This window comes from Mandrillus leucophaeus, unplaced genomic scaffold (genome assembly GCF_000951045.1).
Source record: "Mandrillus leucophaeus isolate KB7577 unplaced genomic scaffold, Mleu.le_1.0 Scaffold722, whole genome shotgun sequence".
Taxonomy (NCBI): domain Eukaryota; kingdom Metazoa; phylum Chordata; class Mammalia; order Primates; family Cercopithecidae; genus Mandrillus; species Mandrillus leucophaeus.
In genome coordinates this window covers 590,800-610,370 of record NW_012107831.1, presented here as the reverse complement: position 1 = coordinate 610,370, position 19,571 = coordinate 590,800, and the positions used below count along the sequence as shown (strand labels likewise).

Below are 19,571 nucleotides of genomic sequence, written 5' to 3'. Positions count from 1 at the left end.
TTTTTACAGCATTGGCTTTGAGGTGTGGAATCCTAGCGTAAGTACATTAATTACTGGATGCTCCCAAGGGGAAAATGGAAACCAGTCTGTTAGAATGATTCCTTGTCCTAGGATACGTACTTGATAAATCATTCCTGCATTCCATTTAGTTAAGTAGTGATACTTCACACATTAATTTTAAGTAATAATATTAATTTAATCACACTAGCAATTCTCAGTGTGTAAACAATTAGTATCTTGTTTTAATTACCAGACTAGTCATTTTTTTAACTTTGGCAAAAACGATGGAGTACTGTCAAAATATAAATTCAGTTTTTAAACAAAACAGTTCCATGCAAACTCTACACATGCATGGCTTTCATATGGCTTTTGGGCATAGAAAGATGATAGAGACAGACAATCTTCAACATTTTTGCTGAAGAACTATGATTTAAAGTATAAATTTATCATTAAAATGGATATGTTTCACTCACTTCCTCTCTTTGCCACCAGTGAAAATTAACTGAGAACTTGTTTGGGGAGTGGAAAGATGGTTGTCCAGATACAGCCAGAAAAGAACTTTCCCACTGAGAGAGACCAAAATATTGAGTAAGCCAACATATATCAAACAGATTTCTGGGAGAGAAAACACTCAAGAGTTGATAGAGAGGCAATGCAAACAGAGAGGCTGAAGAGGAGGAAGCTGGCAACTCTATGCGGTCTTGCTGGATGTTAGGACTAGCTCCTGGCCCTGAACAGCTCCTAGAGAAGGGGTGAATGAAGTGACTGCAGGGCAATTCGCTCTTGCTGGGGATCTCTAGGATCATACCTACGAGAGATCCCACGACCCCCATAGATACTTGAATTGTCAGGGGGATCTTCCTCGAGAGTAGGCAGAGAGCTCCTGCCTGCATGGAGCCCAGAGGGTTTTGCATGTGGGGCAGCTGCAGCAAAACACAGCCATAGGAACCCATCCTCCAAGGCTCTCTCCCTTCCTCCAAATAGCTCTGACGTCTGCTGACCGCAGGGCCAGGAGAGAGCAGGGCTGCCTTTCTCATGAGACTAGGGTGTGTCTCTTCTGCACAGGCTGCTCTCCGCCGGCCCCTCCCAAGGATGCTACCTGGTTGCTCCCACAAGAACACACACACAGCAGAGCCTCCACTGCCCAGTACGAGTGCTTTACTGGTTTGCCTTACTGGTCCGCTCCCCCAGCAGAGCCAGTCTCCAACCCAAGAGGCCAGAAGACAAAGCTGCAGGCTCAATCTCAACCCCGTCGGGTTAGAGCACATAGTTCAGGAGTGCCAAGCCGAGATCTATGGCTGGTGCTTGAGCAGGGGAAGAGCCCCCACTCTCAGAACACTGAGAAGACTGAGACATGGATTCATGGGCTGGTGCAGAAGCTGGTGTGCCTCCCTCTACAGGGATAATCCAGAAAGAGTGTGCCCTGTCTGACAGTCACTGCCTCTGACCAAAGAAGCACCATAGCCCCGGACACCTAACAGCCCAGTGATCTGGATACAGAAGGCTTGGGACAAAACCAGCTGGTTGGGCCAAATACTCAGGCAGCAAACAGAAGGTGACTTGGTTGAGGGAGAACAAGCTGGGCAGGCCCCACAGCTGTCTGCTGGGCAAAAAAACTGTGAGCCACAAGCACTACATAAGCTGCATACCCATGACAACACCACCCTGCCCAGAGATCCCTTACCCTTGACCAGTAGGCCAAGGCATCAACAGACCACCTTCAGATATACCGCACAACCTGCTTTGACTCCACCAAGCAGAGAGGACCAGTGAGCTTCCACAACATTGCAGGTCTCTTGGCAACCTAATTTTTGGCTTGGACTGTCACTAGTGCAGGCAGAAACACAGCCTGCTAGGGCACCTCTTGAGGCTAAGGAAATGAGGACATGGTGCCAGTGACTAAAGGGAGCCCCCTAGGGCACAGGGATGGACCTGGTAAGAGCATCATCTCTCTTCAATCCCACAACCACAGAGCACTGCTGCAAACACGCTGAAATATACAAGAGCAGGGCAGCTAAGAGCCTATCTGCAAGCCATTACTCTTAAGCACCATCTACTGGATCACAGTCTGAATTATAACACCAACAAAATTCTCCCAGAACACATGCCTATGAAACCCATGCAAGAATCTAGCCACAAATAAAGACCCAGTAAAGAACTCTGACCCTCTGAAAGCACGAAGAAATGAAGACAACAGACTATACTCAATTTATACAACAGCCAAAATCTCAAGGGAAATAAAGAATGAAAAAAAAAAAAAAAAAGCCCCATTCAAATGACAGCAAATTCAAAAAGATAAAGGAATATGAGACCTCTCATATGAAAAAGAATAGGTGCAAGAACTCTGGCAATTCAAAAAGTCAGACTGTCTCCTTGCCTGCAAACAATCACTTTACCTCCCCCACAATGTTTCTGAACCAGATTGAAATGACTAAAACTACAGATATAGAATTTAGAATCTAGATAGCAAGGATACTCATTGAGATTCAGGAGAAAGTTGAAATCCAATCCCACAAGCCCAGTAATATGATCCAAGAGGTGAAAGATGACATAGCCACTTGCTGAGAAAGGACCAAACTAAATTCCTAGAATTGAAAAATTTACTACAGGAATTTTATAATACAGTTGGAAGCATTAACAACAGAATAGATCAAGCTAAGGAAAGAATCTCAGAGCTCGAAGACCAGTTCTTTAAATCAACTTAAGCAAAAGTAAAGAAAAAAGAATTTTTAAAAAAGAACAAAACCTCTAAGAAATATGAGATTATGTAAAGAGACTAAAGCTATGATCCACTGTCATTCTAGATAGACAAGAAGAGACAGGAACAACTTGGAAAACATATTTAAGCACACGATCCACAAAAACTTCCCCAATGTCACTAGAGAAGTTGGCATGCAAATTCAAGAAATTCAAAGAACCCCTACAAGAGGCAATATAAGACAACTATCCTCAAGGTATACAGTCATCAGATTCACCAAGGTCACTGCAAAAGAAAAAAAAATGTAAAGGTAGCTACAGACACAGGTCAGGTCACTTACAAATGGAACCTCATCAGGCTATCTCAGCAGAAACTTTATAAGCCAGAAGAGACTGGGGACCTATTCTCAGCATGCTTAAAGAAAAGAAATTCTAACCAAGAACTTCATTCCCCGCCAAATTAAGCTTCATAAGTAAAGGAGAAATGAAATCATTTTCAGATAAACAAAAGCTAAGGGATTTCGTTGCCATTACCAGTCTTACAAGAGGTCTTTAAGAGTATGTTAAATGTCAAAATGAAGGAACAATACCAGCTACCACAGAAACACATTTAAGTACATAGCCCACAGACACCATAAAGCCACTATACAATTATCTACAAAACAATCAGCTAACAACATGACAGGAACAAAATATCATATATCAATAGTAACTTAAATGTCAATGGTCTCAATGTCCCACTTAAAAGGCATAGAGTGGCAAGGTGGATAAAAACACAAGAGTCTACAATCTGTTGCCTTCAAAAGAACCATCTCACATGTAGTGACACCCATAGGCTCAAAGTAAAGGGATGGAGAAAGATCTGTCATGCAAACAGAAAACAAAAAGGAGCAAGAATGGTAAAGAAGGAAAAAGAAGGCCATTACATAATGATAAAAGGATCAATTCAACAAAAAGACTCAGCCATCCAAAATATATATGTACCCAACATTGGAGCACTCGGATTCATAAAACAAGTTCTTCTAGACCTACGAAGACTTGGATAGCTACACAATTAGGGTGGGAAACATCAACAGTCCCACTGATAGCATTACACAGATCATTGAGGCAGAAAACTAACAAAGAAATTGTGGACATAAACTTGACACTTGACCAACTTGACCTAACAAACATCTACAGAATAATACACCTAACAACCACAGAATACATACTCGTCTTATCTGCATGTGGAATATACTACAAGATAAATCAAATATTTGCCCACAAAGCAAGCCTCAATAAATTTTAAAAAATCACAGCAAGCACACTCTCATACCACAGCACAATAAGAATAGAAGTTATTACCAAGAAGATATCTCAAAACAACACAACTACATGGAAATTAAACAACTTGCTCCTGAATTACTTTTGGGTAAACAACAAATTTAAGGCAAAAATCAAACATTTCTTTGAAATTAGGGACAGTAAAGGCACAAGACATCAACATCTTTAGGATGCAGCCAAAGCACTGTTAAGAGGAATGTCTAGAGCACTAAACACCTACATCAATAAGTTAGAAAGATCTAAAATTAGCAATCTAACAATGCACATAGAGAAACTAGAAAAACAACAACAAACCAACACTGAAGCTAGCAAAATAAAAGACAATTAAAATCAGAGCGGAATGAAACTAAATTGAGATACAAAAGTCTGTAAAAAAAAGATGAACAAAACCAAATTTTTGGTTTATTGAAAGAATAAACAAGACTGATAGCTATCTAAATTAGAAAAAAAGAGAGACAATCCGTATAAGTACAATTGGAAATAACAAAGTTGACATTACAACCAAACCCACAGAAATACAAAAGATAGTCTATTATGAACACTTATGCATGTAAATTAGAAAATCTAGAGGAAATAGATAAATTATTGGTAACATATAACCTCCCTGACTGAACCAAGTAGAAACTGAAAACTTGAGCAGACCAATAACGAGTTCTGAAACTAAATCAGTAATAAAAAACCTACAAACCAACAAAATCCCTGGACCAGATGAATTCACAGCCAAATTCTACCAGACATACACAGAATAATGGGTACCAGCCCTACTAAAACTATTCCCAAAAAATCAGGAAGAAAGGAGTCCTCCTTAACTCATTCTACAAAGCTAGCAACATTCTGATGCCAAAATTTGACAGAGACACATGAAAAAAAGAAAATATCAGGTCAATACTCCTTATAATCATAGACGCAAAAATCCTCAACCAAATACCAGCAAACCAAATCTAACTGCACAAAAAGTGAATTTGTCACAATCAAGTAGCCTTTATTCCTGGGATGCAAGTGGCTCAACATACTCAAATCAATAAATGTGATTCGCCATATGAACAGAATTAAAAACAGAATGATCATCCCAATAGATGCAGAAAAAGCTTTTGATAAAATCCAATATCCTTTCATGATAAAAACCCTCAACAAACTAGGCATTGAAGGAACATATATCAAAATAATAAGATCCATCTATGACAAACCCACAGCCAATATCACACTGAATGGGCAAAAGTTGGAACCATTCCCCTTGAGAACTGGAACACAACAAGGATGCCCACCCTCTCCACTTCTATTCAACATAGTACTAGAAGTCCTACGCAGAGTAATGAGGCAACAGAAAAAAGTAAAAGGCGTCCAAATAGAAAAAGAAGTAGTTAAACAATCTCTCTTCACAAATGATATGATTCTATGTATAGAAAACAAAGACTTCACAAAAAAAGCTCCCAGAATTGATAAACTTCATTAAAGTTTCAAGATACAAAAAATCAACATAAAACAATTACTAGCATTGGAAAACACCAATAATGTTCAAGCTGACAGCAAAATCAAGATGCAATCCCATCTACAATAGCCACAAAAAGAATAAAATACCTCGGAATACATCTAATTGAAGAGGTAAATGATCTCTACAAGGAGAAATACAAAACACTACTGAAAGAAATCAGAGACAAAACAAAGGTTGTCTCATAGACATGATCATGGATTGGAAGAATCAATCCCATTAAAATGACCATACTGCCAAAAGCAATTTAGAGATTTAACACTATTTCTATCAAAGTACCAAGATTACTTTTTACAGAATTAGAAAAAAAAATTCTGAAACTTATAGAGAACCAAAAAGGGCCCAAATCACCAAAGCAATCATAAGCAAAAAGAAAAAAGGCAGAGGCATCACATTGCATGCACTGTTAGGGAAATGATTTTCAACTTAAAGTTGTGCATCCAAACTTTCAACTGAGTGAAATATAGAATACAGGATTTTTTTTCAGTATAAAATAATTCATAAATTTTACATACCATGAACTTTTTCTTAGAAAAGGTACTTGAGGACATATCTTACTATATCAATGAAAACATGGGATGCAAGAAGCAATGGATCTCACAAAAGGGTGCAGTCCTGTCCTGGTTAGGTTTACCTTTGTAAAGTGCACCTACAGCACAACTAGTTGAAACTGAGGAGGAAACATAAGGTTCTAGAAAAGAAGATTTAAAGAAATACCAAGACCTTGGAAATGTCAGATAATACAGTAAAATGGTAGAGGGGTTACACACACACGAAAGAGAGAGAAAATATATTCATACTTAATTCTGGGAACATTATTTGAATGGCATAAGAACTGTGGTAATAATTGTAAAAAACAAAAATACTATTTAAAAAGCTATGGAAAGGGAAATGCTCTTATTGCTTTTCAACATTTAGAATCAACTTATGTAAATAACAGGATAAATTGTAAATATTTTCTCACATTGTGAATAATACAGAGAGAGGATAGTATAGTGATGGAAGAATGGGAATGTCAAAGTTCTCATCTTTTACTAAAGGAGATTAGTGTCTAAAGCTAATCATAAAGAATCATATTAACATAGTGCTCTTCCTATTTGGCCATTAATTCTTGGTTCTAGAGTAACTCTTATAAGTTTAAAAGACTACAATCCAAGCTAATACACTGAATTTTCCTAAACAAATCTATGATCTCCATAACCATGCTTTTCATGGGACAAAAAATGGAAGACTATTCTCTTTGACTTTCTGCTACAACAGTTAAGGAGATGGCTCACCCAATATACTTAAAAAATTAGAAATAACTTGATAAATACATAAGCTATAATAAAACAAAACATGTGAGTCATAACCAGATTTAAGATTAATATCAAAAATTATAGACATACCATGTGCTTTTATATAATTTTCAAGTGCTTTCAAAATAAACAAATTGGTAAGCTGATTGTGGCAACTCTATATTCTTATGTTAAAAAAGAATAAAGAAAATGAATCGAAAAATATAAAATCAAGAATTAAAAATAGGGAAACATTTGTTTCAACCAACAATTTCTCAGGAGTTAATTAGTTGACTACTCTAATCTACTATATACATTTGATGGTGCACACAGTACACTGAATATTTTACACATATTAAGTAATTTAATCTTTACAACTACATGACTTACATACTATATTATCTCCATTTTACAAAAGAAGAAATTGGGACTAAGTTCCTATATAACACCCACATTCAAAGTGATGCAAAAGACACATTAAAAAACATTTAAAATTTCTATTGAGCTTACCATCCTTTCAATCTGATGACTCCTTTCTATAAACTCTCTTGAAGATCTCATGCCATAATTTTGTTTGTATTTGATATTTGTGACTTTAAAGGAGGCAAGGTAATAGAAAGATTTATCATCTAAAAGGTAAAACAAGCAAAAGTCTCATGGTTAAAGGTAGTAAGTTGTTTTGTCCCCTATGGCTTGCCCACATCTAATAGATAGGCTACTATAATGCATATTATTTCTACTTAGTGCAAAAATTCTTGCAGACACTTCTCAAATATTTTGTAATTTCACAACTGCCGCCAGTTAAAATGAAAAATTCTGATCCCAAAGTACTCATATAGAACACTCCATTTATAGATATTTATGCATATCAAAATATTCATAAAATTGGACATGCAACACACAGTGGAAAGATAATAGCGAAAGCAATTGCTGAAAGTCATGTAAATGTCATCAGTTCCCTCAAGGAATTGCTAACAGGTATATCAGACATAAACTGTATTATGAAGATACACTGAACAAGCTGTAAAAATTTTTTATGCTACTGCTAAGCTTACTTAAGTAGAAGTCCATATTTATTGTTTTCACCTTCTTTTTTTCCCATTCACTCCCTAATTCTCTGCAATCTGTTCCTACCACACCACTAAAGCTGTCTTTGTCAAGGACAACCGTTGTAATGTCTTTCATGGTTTCGTTTGTTTGTTTTACTCCTTGATTTCCTTGTAGCCTTCATCATGTTCCCTGAAAACCTATCTTTGGTTTTATGAAGCCATCTTCTAGTTTTCTTCTTCCCTCCCTGGCCATACATCCCAGTTATCTTGGTGAGCTCTTTATTTCCACCCTTCTCGTTGGCATTCAAAGATTCGGTCATATTAAGTATTTTTTGGTAATCTTAACTGGGATGGCCTTACCCACTAACTAATTATTGAAGACTCAAATTCTTTATCTTCAGACCAAATCTTTGTCATGAGTTTCAATTCTCTATCAACTGACTTTAGGAGACTGTTTATTGCACATTAAATAGGCACCTCTAATATATTTCCAAAGTGAAATGATCATTTACTTCCTTATTTACTTAAACCTCCTCTACTTCCTATATTTTATATCTTTGTGAACAGCTCTAACATCCATATGGTTACCCATGGCTTGGTTTCATCCTGATTTCCAATATCCAATTAATTTTTCAGTCTTTAAATCCTGTAACTATAACCCATTTAATCTCTAATCTCTCTCTCCCTCTCTTTTTTTTTTTTTTTCTCGAGATGGAGTCTCACTCTGTTGCCCAGGCTGGAGTGCAGTGGCACAATTCCAGCTCACTGCAACCTCCATCTCCTAGGTTCAAGTGATTCTCTTGCCTCAGCTTCCTGAGTAGCTGGGATTACAGGGGCATGCCACCACGCCCAGCTAATCTTTGTATTTTTAGTAGAGAATGAGTTCACCATGTTGGCCAGGCTGGTCTCGAACTCCTGACCTCAAGTGATCCACCAGCCTCAGCCTTCCAAAGTACTGGGAATACAGGTGAGAGCCACCATACCCGGCCAAATCTCCAATTTCTTACCGCATTTTAAACATTCATTTTAAAACATATTTTAAATGTTTAAAACATTTAAATATTCATTTAAATTTTTTTAAATGTCAAAAACAAATATTCATTTAAAAACATTTTTTAGATCATAAATGCTATATCAGAAAATCTGGAATGACCAGAAAATTATATACAAGAGAATAAAAATCTGTAACTGTAATATCTAGAAGTAATTGATGTTATAATTTTGGTTTTTATTTATTCTGTTAAAATAATTGTTTTATTTGACTGAGATAGCTTATCACCACAATTTTGTATCTTTTTTGTTCCACTTACAAAATTTATTCTGAGCATTATCTTCTTTAAAAAAGTACATTTTGTTCATTCAAAATGAGATGTCAAGAAATATGAATAAGGTGACATTTTACCACAACAGTTTACAATCTATTTTGCTATTTTGCTGACAATTTTTACTTCTTTTTTTTTTACTGATGGATGAGTGGATGAATTAATCAATATTTACCAAGTTCCTAACATACACTAAACTCTGTCTAATTGGCTCTCACATAGATTATCTTATTAAATTTAATGAATTCAAGCTACCTCTCAAGGCACTTCTTGAAAAGATTTCACAATTAAAGTTTTATTACAAAAAAAGATTAAAATGAAGATTGATCTCAGAGTGACAGAGCTATTTTACTCATTATCATACACATATCCCTATATTGTCTTTAAGAATTTCCCTGTTAAGCAAAAGCATATTCTGGAATCACGTAGAAGTAAAAGTGATTTTAATATATACTTTAAGTGCTTTTAAAAGTGCTAAAAATATGTTATATGTGAAGCATAACTATATTAGTCACTATACTATAGCAATTATGTTAATGTTGAACTTTTGTATTAATAAATAATAATACCTTTCCTTTACTGAACTGTCATTATATGCAGAGAATATGATATTTGCCATTTATTGAATATTACATGCTCAGCTCATTTCACCAGTGAAGAAATTCAACATTAAATAAGTTTTTATAAAAGATCAATTAGGAAGCCATTGTAGAAATCCAATTTAATAATGGCAAATATTTGTAAGAAATTACTATATACCAGAGAGTGTGTGACAACACAAAGCTAGTTTAATCATCACAACAATTTTCTGAATTAAAAATAATAGTAAACCGCTTTACATAACAGTACTGAAGCTTAGCGAAGTAGAAAAGAAGTTTGCTAAAGATCACCTAACTAATTTATGGTGAACCTGAGATTAAAACCAAGGTATGCTTGGCTCTTGGGATTTCATGGGAGAATAACATTTTATGGGAAAACAAAATCCCTACATTCCTGGAAGTGGATACACTTCTCAGAACAGGAAGACAAGTGATGCTATCTCAATGCAAATTTTACTCTTTAGGTTTTCAAGAAACCAAACTTAAAAAACAGCTTTAGATAATTCGGTTTCTGGATTTTGTTAAAACATAATTCTAAATACTAAAATCTTTAAAATATTTCATGCAAGTCTATAAAGCATATTTGTTTTTACCCCATAACAAGTGGTATAATTGATTCTAAAAAATCCTGAAAAAATGTATCTGGGACATGAAAATGCTTGTTGAAAATATAATTTACTATATAATTCCAGTAACTAAACAACAAAAATAACAACAAACACAGAAAATCCTGAGACAACTGGCAAATTCAGTGTTTGAATTTTTTAAGTTAGGGTCGTATTTCATGTGAATGGTAGTGAATATTATTTTCTTCACTAATCTCAAAAGAGCTTTACACAGTTATGAAGGCAGTATTATATACATACATCTTTATAAGACATAAAAATATATGTATATAATATGTGTAACACATAATATGTATTATATATAAGATTTGTGTCTATATATGTGTGTGTATAATTTTTTCACTAGCAAAGGATATTTCTAATACATACAACTGACAATGAATATATATATCCAGAGAGAGCTATTTGAAATCAAAAAGAAAAAACAGATGACTCAATACAAAACGGGAAAATGACTTAAAAAGGCACTTCACAATAGCAGAAAATCCAAATGACCGACTGAGACATGGACAGGTCCTCAACATCATTGTAGAACAGACAAATGCAAATTAAGATTACGATGATAATGCTATAACCTACACCAAATTAGCAAATATAAAAAGTTATGGCAACAGTAAATGTTGGTGAGGATATGGAGCAATGGGAACTGAGATGCAGTGCTGGTAGAAAACTGTTTGGTATTATCCATGATGATAAAAAAGCACGTGCCCTGGCCAGGAGCGATGGCTCACTCCTGTAATCCCAGCAATTTGGGAGGCCAAGGCGGGCAGATCACGAGGTCAGGAGTTCGAGACCAGCCTCACCAACATGGTGAAACCCTGTCTGTACTAAAAACACAAAAATTATCTGGGCGTAGTGGAGGGTGCCTGTAATCCCAGCTACTCAGGAGACTGAGGCAGAAGAATTGCTTGAACCTGGGAGGCAGAGGTTGCAGTGAGCCAAGACTGCACCATTGCAGGACAGCCTGGGTGACAGAGCACGATTCCATTTCAAAAAAAAAAAAAAAGCATATGTCCAATGACCCAGTGATTCTGTATCTGCATAGTTCCTAGACAAACTCTTGGATGTGTGTAACAAGATCTACGTATAAAAAGATTTACAGCAGTATTGCTTTAATGACTAAAACCTGGAACAACCCAAATGTCTAAGTATTTGAATGACAAGTAAATTATGGAATATTTAAGATAATGAATATCAGTCAGTAATTTAAAAAAAAAAAACAGACTAAAGCTACCTTCAACAAGGCAGATGATGCTTGCAACAATGTTGAAGAGATGCAAGTCTCAAAAAAATATGTAAAATGCTGTTATATTAATTTAATATTCAAATAGGATTTCATTTTAAGACATTTTCTTTCCCTGAGGAAATAATCAATAAGAATCCAAATGGAAATCCTGAGGATAATAAGCACACATTAATCTAAAAGTCTTTTCATCATGTCAAGTAATAAATAGAGACATGAATTCTATCAAGCATTTAATAGTCAATTAATAGCACAGTAATTTTTTAAAAAATGATACTCAAGTAGCATAGAAAAATTTTATGGAGTTGTAAATATAAAACCTGAGAAGGAAAAGGTAGTTCCTAATATCCATGAGCTAAGTTTTGGTATTTCCATTGAACATCAACATCAGACAAAGCCATAATGTGACCATAATCAATGAAGACCAAAAAAAAAAAAAAAAAAAAAAAAAACTTCGCTCAAAAAAAAAAAAAAAAAAGACCATTCCATATTATGTCTGAACTCAGACAAAGACAAGAACACTATCTAAAACAATAAAACAAAACAAAAATGGATCATCTCCCTATTTTAGCCAATAGGAGTGATAGGAGTGACTACTGTTTCTCTACCAAATTACAGCTTTAGCCTCACTTCACTGTTAACCTTCTAAATAGGATTTAGTAAGATACTCGATCATAGCATTATTCCAGGTTTCTGATAGCAATCAGATAAAATCCAGTTCAGAGAAAAGATCCAGTTCCTTCAACCCTCCCCCTGAATCACCTAAGATAAGCCAAAATCTTATAGTGCATTTGTTTAAACAATCTTTTACTATGCAGTCTGTGGTTCTCCACAGCCTATGTTCTTTTTCACCTGTATATATCTGAAGATGTATTCCTATGATCTCTGGCTGAAGGGCACTGATAAATCAACCATATTCAAAAGTCACTGATTTTATTAATTCTTATTTTAAAATTGCCCATTTTAAAAAACAGTAGATAATTGGTCAGAATTATAATACACTGAAAGCCGATCATTTGTAACTACTGAGATCTTTAGAATAAAAATAACTCCATCAAATACACTTCCATCCTGGTGATGTGACTTTTACCACTATGTCTGCTAAAATCCTTATTTCTATTGTGATTATTTCACAATTATTGATAATTTTTACTCCACTGTCTTTCAGATCTATTCATGTACAATCTATAAAAGTAGTATTTTAGAAATAATTTGTCTCCTGTTGTTACCCAGGTTACTAGAATGTAATTTCCTTCACTGAATTCCTTCTGTTAGAAAAATAGGTATGTTCGTTTTAAAAACCGCATCATCTTATGTACCTCTATTTTATCCCATTCTACTTGTTTAACTTTTGTCATGGTCTGCCTTCTCCCCTCTTTTCCTAAATGTCCATCTGCAGTCAGGCAACTTTTCAATTATCTGCAGTCAGGAAAGTCTTGGAGATAGAACACTCAAATCCTTGGGTGTTAGCCTCTGTATTAGTTGTCTACTGCTGCTATACTGACTATGATACTGACTCTCCATTTTTGCATATATAATTAGGAATTAATTCTGAGCTTTTCCTTCTTCCCATAGTCATAAAAAAAGTTTTTTTTTTTTTCAAAAATAATGCTTGATATGTAGCCCTTTAAAAGTATTTTTCAGATAACTCTTCTTATATTCTGAGTTTTTCTTGAGGCAACTCATTAATATACTGATTCTGAGAAGAGTATACTAAACTCTCAGCATATTATGTAATTTGTCGTTATGCTAAAGATGATCTTTTCATTCTTCTTTCTCTTTTTTATGTGTTTCTTTTAGATATGTCTATCAATGCAATGCTTATTATAAAGTTAACTGGGTGGAAATATGTAACACAGAGCTCAATACAGAGGCAAACTATAATTTAACATCAGTAAAAGACTGGTAATTAAAATGTTAATATCATGCAAATGTCACTTTTTATATAACAGAAAATTTCAAGATATGAAGTCATGGAGTACTTAGGCAATGGAACTATGACCTGGATACTTACCCTCAACAACAAAATGAGTAACAATACCAATTGCAATTCCTATGATTGCTACAATTGCCAATGTGAAAAGAACTAGCCGTACTGAGTCCCAAAATTGCTGTTTTCTTTGATATTCAAGTCGTGAGAATTCAGCTTCTGAAAATTCAACAGGTCTGTGATAATAGAAAGAAAATAGAGACAATAAAAATTCATTATAGTTCAACTATGTTTACTTACTATGTTCCTCTATGAAAATAGTTTATACTTCTAAATAACAGTGAGCAACTTAGACTTTGAAAAGAACAGTAGGTTTTAATTTGCATATCCCCCCTAAAACCCCAATCACAGAATGAGTTTTAGATAAAGTGCTGCTGATGTTGACATTCAAGTGAGGATATCTTCCCACTGTATTTTATCCGGCTTATTGGCAATTTAAAACTTTGGTAGTGAAACACAAAGACTGGCTTTTAGATTTTAATATAACTACTTTTTAAGTAACCTTAACAATTTCTTAATGGCACGTTGTAAAAGTAGCAACATTACTTTTGAAGACCTGATCATGGCTCTTTTCATTTACTAGCACCTCCCAATGAAATCAAAAATGGTGAATTGCACTTAGTAAGATTCCATCACCCATGAGCATCCTTCACTTACATTTGACTCACATGACCCCACTGGTGCTTTACCTCCATTACTCAAAAATATCTTACACCATTTATCTTTTTCCAACTGAAAGTTGTTGTTTATTTACTTTACTGTATGAATTCTTAAATAAGATTCAATATTATGATATCTTTCAGTGAAATTTTTCTGTAACTGTCTTTATGCTTTTAACTTTACTTAATCAATATTTCTTGTGAATTTATTTTGTTAAATAAGATCATGAAAAAGTCCTTAGAATAGTAGCTACCACATTAAAATAATGTTTCAGAAACTGTTCTAGATCCCTAAATGTATACAGATTTTAAGATAAACTATTTGTCTTTGGGATGCCCACACTTTAAAAGGGGAGATAGACATGGAAACAAGTAGTTATTATATAGTGTGAACTGCACCAAAATAAATTTGTACAAGATCAGGGAACACTAAACTTTTTGAAGGGTTGTGTCAGGAGATTTTATTAAGAAAGTGACATGATTACAATTTTGAGGAATAAAAGCTCACCAGTTCAAAAAAAAAAGACAGAGAAAATAGCATGTGAGTGGTGGGGGAAGGTAGAAATGTGAAACAGCACTCATTACTAATAGGGGATAAAAATATAAATAAAACATGACTTTTGTCCTCTAAGAATGTATTGTCTCAATATATGTTCGAGATTGCAAGTCTTTCACAAGACTGCAATTCTGGGAAGAGGATATGGTAGAGCTGGTGGGCTAGGAGTCTCATAATCCAAGGTAAACACCTGGAAATTTACTTTGGAGGAGGTGGAAAGTCAATAAAAAATTTTAATTAGATTGAAGAGTTCTGAAGATTTGGAAAAGTCACAGAGATGTGAATGAGGATGGGGATTAGGGCAAGAGTGCAGACAGGTAGACCAGTTTAGAGGTCATACTGAAGGTCCGGGAAGGAGATTGTGAAGACCTGAACTGAAGCTATGGAATGGGGTGGAGAGGAAGAGATGGATTTAGCTGTAGTTCTTGAACTTCATTGAATGATTGATCATCTGTGGGACAAGAAAAGAATTAATGGTCCACTTGTTTGGATGTCCAGGTAAATGACTGTGACTCCAGGCAAGATGAGGAATATTAAAGGAGAATAGTGTTTCCAATAAAGACATCAATATAGTCAGTAAAGAGCAATTTGCTGTCCTTAGACTTGGGTCTGAGTCTGAATCAAATGAAAAGTATCTGTTTTATGGTCTTTCTCTTTGACTCATTTTATTTTAGTTATATCACTAATATCTGTTTATATGATTCTAATAAAGCAAATGTTAAGGTTAGAATTATATAACCTAGAGAAAAAATGAAAAAGTTACTGTGTACTCATGTGAAATACCATTCTTCTCACCCATAATCGAAGCCTGCACTTCCAAAATCTATGGCAATAGATAGTTTGAGTATGTAGCTTGTGAATATTATGGCTGCTGTAATTTTTTTATTATTCCCATTCCTTTTCCCCCCTTAGTTTTGTGGGTTTCATTACTGTACTCTGATCCCTTCAAGAAGCATGAAATAACAAGAATCAAATTTAATAAAATGTAAGGGGTTGATAGCCAAATATCACATCACGGTAGCACTGCATCGTTGTAAAAGGACTTTTAAAAAAATCATAGTCACATTTGATTTTAAAATAAGCTTCTTCTGCCTAGTGATTAGCTATTTTCAGTCTGATGTAACTGGAATGTTGCCTTCTGTCTAATGTGGAAGTTGAAATAAGTTTTACCAAATGCCATTTATGTGTTTTGAAGTGTAGCTGGCAGGTACAGTACGCAGACACCAGCCAAGTGCAAAGGAAGTGATGTTTACCCTAATTGTGGAAAATAAGGTCATAATAAAATAACAAAGTGTTCAGAAAATTGTTAAGAAATATGTGGTTAGGCTGTTGTGAAAAGCTTGTAATAAGCATAATAAATAAAACAAAATATATTCAGGGCATTCTCAATTATGCAAGAAACTTTGAGCTTTTGACTATAGTTTAGATATGTTAGATGTATAAATGGGTTAAGCTTTGAAAAAGATTATTTAGATGACATTTAAATTCCCTAATGCCTTTAAAATTCCTGTATGTTTCTCCTGATTTGTACATGACAATTTTTTGTTCATTTAAACCTGAATGAGTTGGATGCTAAATGAAACCTTTCAACAGCATTTTTTCAGAAAAATAAATTTTATTGTGTATATTTAAAGTATATAACATGATGTTAAGGGATACATAAAGATAGTAAAAAGGTTATTATAGTGAAACAAATTCACTTATCCTTTATCTCACCTGGTAACCGTTTTTTGTTTGTTTGTTTTTGTGGCAACAACAATTAAAATCTACTCATTTAGCATGAATCCTACATAGAATACAATTTTATTACCTATAGTCCTCATGTTGTACATTAGATCTCCAGACTTTCCATCCTACATATCTGCTACTTTGTATCCTCTGGCTGACATCTCCCCATTTAATTGCCCCTATAACCACCATTTTGTTTGCATCTCTGTATTTTGTATTTTTTTAAAAATATTACACATCTGCGAGAAAATGCAATATTTTTCTCTCTGTTTCTGGCTTATGTCACTTAGCTAATATCCTCCAGGCTCATCCATGCATGGCAAATGGCAGGATCTTGTTTTTTTTCTGGGCTCAGGAAAATTCCATTGTACGTATTTACCACAGCTTCCTTATCCATCCGTCTGTCAATGGGCACTTAGGTTGTTTCCCTACCTCAGCTATTGTGAATAATGCAGCAATGGACATGGGAGTGCAGATATCTTTACCAGATGAAGATTTCATTTCCTTTGGGTATAAGCCCAGAAGAGAGATTGCTGGGTCGTATGGTAGCTGTATTTTTAATTTCTTTAGAAATCTCCATACTGTTTTTTATAATGTCTATACCAATCCACATTCTCAGCAACACTGTCCTAGGTTCCCTTTTCTCCACACCGTGGTCAACATTTGTTACCTTTTGTCTTTTTGGTAATGGCCATCCTAAGGAGTGTGAGGTTGTATCTCATGTTAGTTTTAATTTACATTTTTTGATGATTAATGATGTTGAGAACCTTTTCATATACTGTTGACCATTTTTATGTCTTCTTTAGAGAAATGTCTATTCCGGTCTTTTGAAAATTTTTTATCAGGTTATTTTTCCCCACTGTTGGGTTGTATGAGTTGTTTATAAGCCGTAGATATTAACCCTTTATCAGACATACGGTTGCAAATATTTTTCCCAATCTGTGGGCTGTCTTTTCATTTTATCAATTGTTTCCTTTGCTGTGTAGAAGTTTTTAAGTTTACTGCTGTTCTGTTTATTTATTTTTGCTTTTGTGGGTTGAGCTTTTGGTGTGATACCCAAAAAAATCATTGCCAAGGCCAATTTCCAGGAGCTTTTACCCTATGTTCTCTTCTGAAAGTTTTGTAGTTTCTGGTCTTCTATTTAGGTCTTTTATCCAATTTTGGGTTGATTTTTTTTTTTTTTTTTGTAAGGTGTAAGATAAGGTTTTAATTGCATTCTTTTGCATGTGGAAATCTTGTTTAATTTACCATACCAGTACCATTTATTGGTACCGGCACCACTTATTCAGAGACTATCCTTTCCTTATTGTGTCCTTGTGATGCGGTTGTCAAAAATTAGTTGACTACGGTCAGGCACAGTGGCTCATGCCTACAATCCCAACAGTTTGAAAGGCCAAGGTGGGTGGATCACTTGAGTCCAGGAGTTTCAGGCCAGCCTGGGCAACATGGCAAAACTCTCTCTACAAAAAAATATATTTAAAAAAATAGTCAGGTGTGGTGGCACATGCCTGTAGTCCCAGCTACTCAAGAGGCTGAGGTGGGAGGATCACCTGAGCCCGGGAGGTCAAAGGAACAGTGAGCTGTGATCACACCACTGCACTTCAGCTTGGGTGACAGAGTGAGACCCTGTTTCAAAACAAAAACATTAGTTGATCATATGTGTCTGGATTAATTTCTAAGCTCTCTACTATGTTTCACTGGCCTAAGTGTTTGTCTTTATGCCAGCAGTGGTGCTGTTTTGATTAACATAGCTTTGTAATATAATTTTAAAACAGAAAGTGTGATGTCTCAAACTTTTTCTTTCTCAGAATTATTTTGGCTATTCAAGGTCTTTTATGGTTCCATACAAACTTTGGGAGATTTTTTTTCTATTTCTATGAAGAATGCCATTGAGATTTTGATAGGGATTGTGTTAGATCTATATATTTCTTTGGCTAGTATGGACATTTTAACAATAGTAATTCTTCTGATTCAGGACATAGGATATCTTTCCATTTATTGGTATTGTCTTTATTTCTTTCATATTTTCTAGTTTTGGCATACAAATCTTTCACTTCCTTGGTTAAATTTATCCTAGGTATATTACTTTTTAAATTTTTGACTACTGGAAATAGAGTTGTTTTCTTCATTTATTTTTCAATTAGGTTGTTATTTGTGTATTGAAATAATACTGATTTTGTATGTTGATTTTGTATCCTGCAACTTTATAAAATTCACTTATTAGTTCTAATAGTGTTTTGTGGCATCTTTGGGATTTATACATTTAAGATCATGTCAAAATAATTTTACTTCTTCCTTTCTGATTCAGACACCATTTATTTCTTTTCCTTATCTGACTGCTCTTGCTAGTAGTTCCAGTACTATGGTGAACAGAAGTGGCAAGAGTGGGAATTCTTGCTTTTTACAGACGTTGGTGGAAATGCATTCAGTTTTTCCCCACCGATTACAATATTGGTTGTAGGTTTTTCATAAATGGCATTTATTGAGTTGAAGAATTTCCTTTCTGATGTGGTTTGGCTGTGTCCCCATTCAAATCTCATCTTGAATTGTAGTTGTTATTATCCCTACATGTCATGGGAGGGACCTGGTGGGAGGTAACTGAATCATGGGGGTGGTTACCCCGTGCTGTTCTCATGAAAGTGAGTGAGTTCTTACAAGATCTAATGGTTTTATAAGGGGCTTTTCCCTGCCTTCACGCTGCACTTCTCCTTGTCATTGCCATGCGAAGAAGGACGTGTTTGCTTCACCTTCTGCCATGATTGTAAGTTTCCTGAGGGCTCCTCAGCCCTGCAGAACTGTGAGTCAATTATACGTCTTTCCTTTATAAATTACTCAGTCTCAGGTATTTCTTCATATCAGTGTGAGAATGGACTAATACACCTTCTATTCCAAAACTGTTGAGAATTTTTATCAAGAAATAATGTTGAACTTTGTCAGAGATATTTTCTATTAAGATAATCATGAGGCTTTTATCTATCATTCTACTAATGTGATGCATCACATTGATTGATGT

The 19,571-nt window shown here is 34.9% G+C and overlaps 1 protein-coding gene across 1 annotated transcript in view; it reads right to left on the bottom strand.

The window, feature by feature from the left end:
* TMPRSS11F (transmembrane protease, serine 11F) overlaps positions 1-19,571 on the bottom strand; it is a 154,180-nt gene that overhangs the window by 103,729 nt on the left and 30,880 nt on the right. The window contains exons 2-3 of the mRNA XM_011965399.1: positions 13,640-13,791; positions 7,297-7,415 (exon numbers count right to left, since the gene is read on the bottom strand). Coding sequence (XP_011820789.1) covers positions 7,297-7,415; positions 13,640-13,791 — 271 coding nt within the window. The remainder of the gene's footprint in view (positions 1-7,296; positions 7,416-13,639; positions 13,792-19,571) is intronic.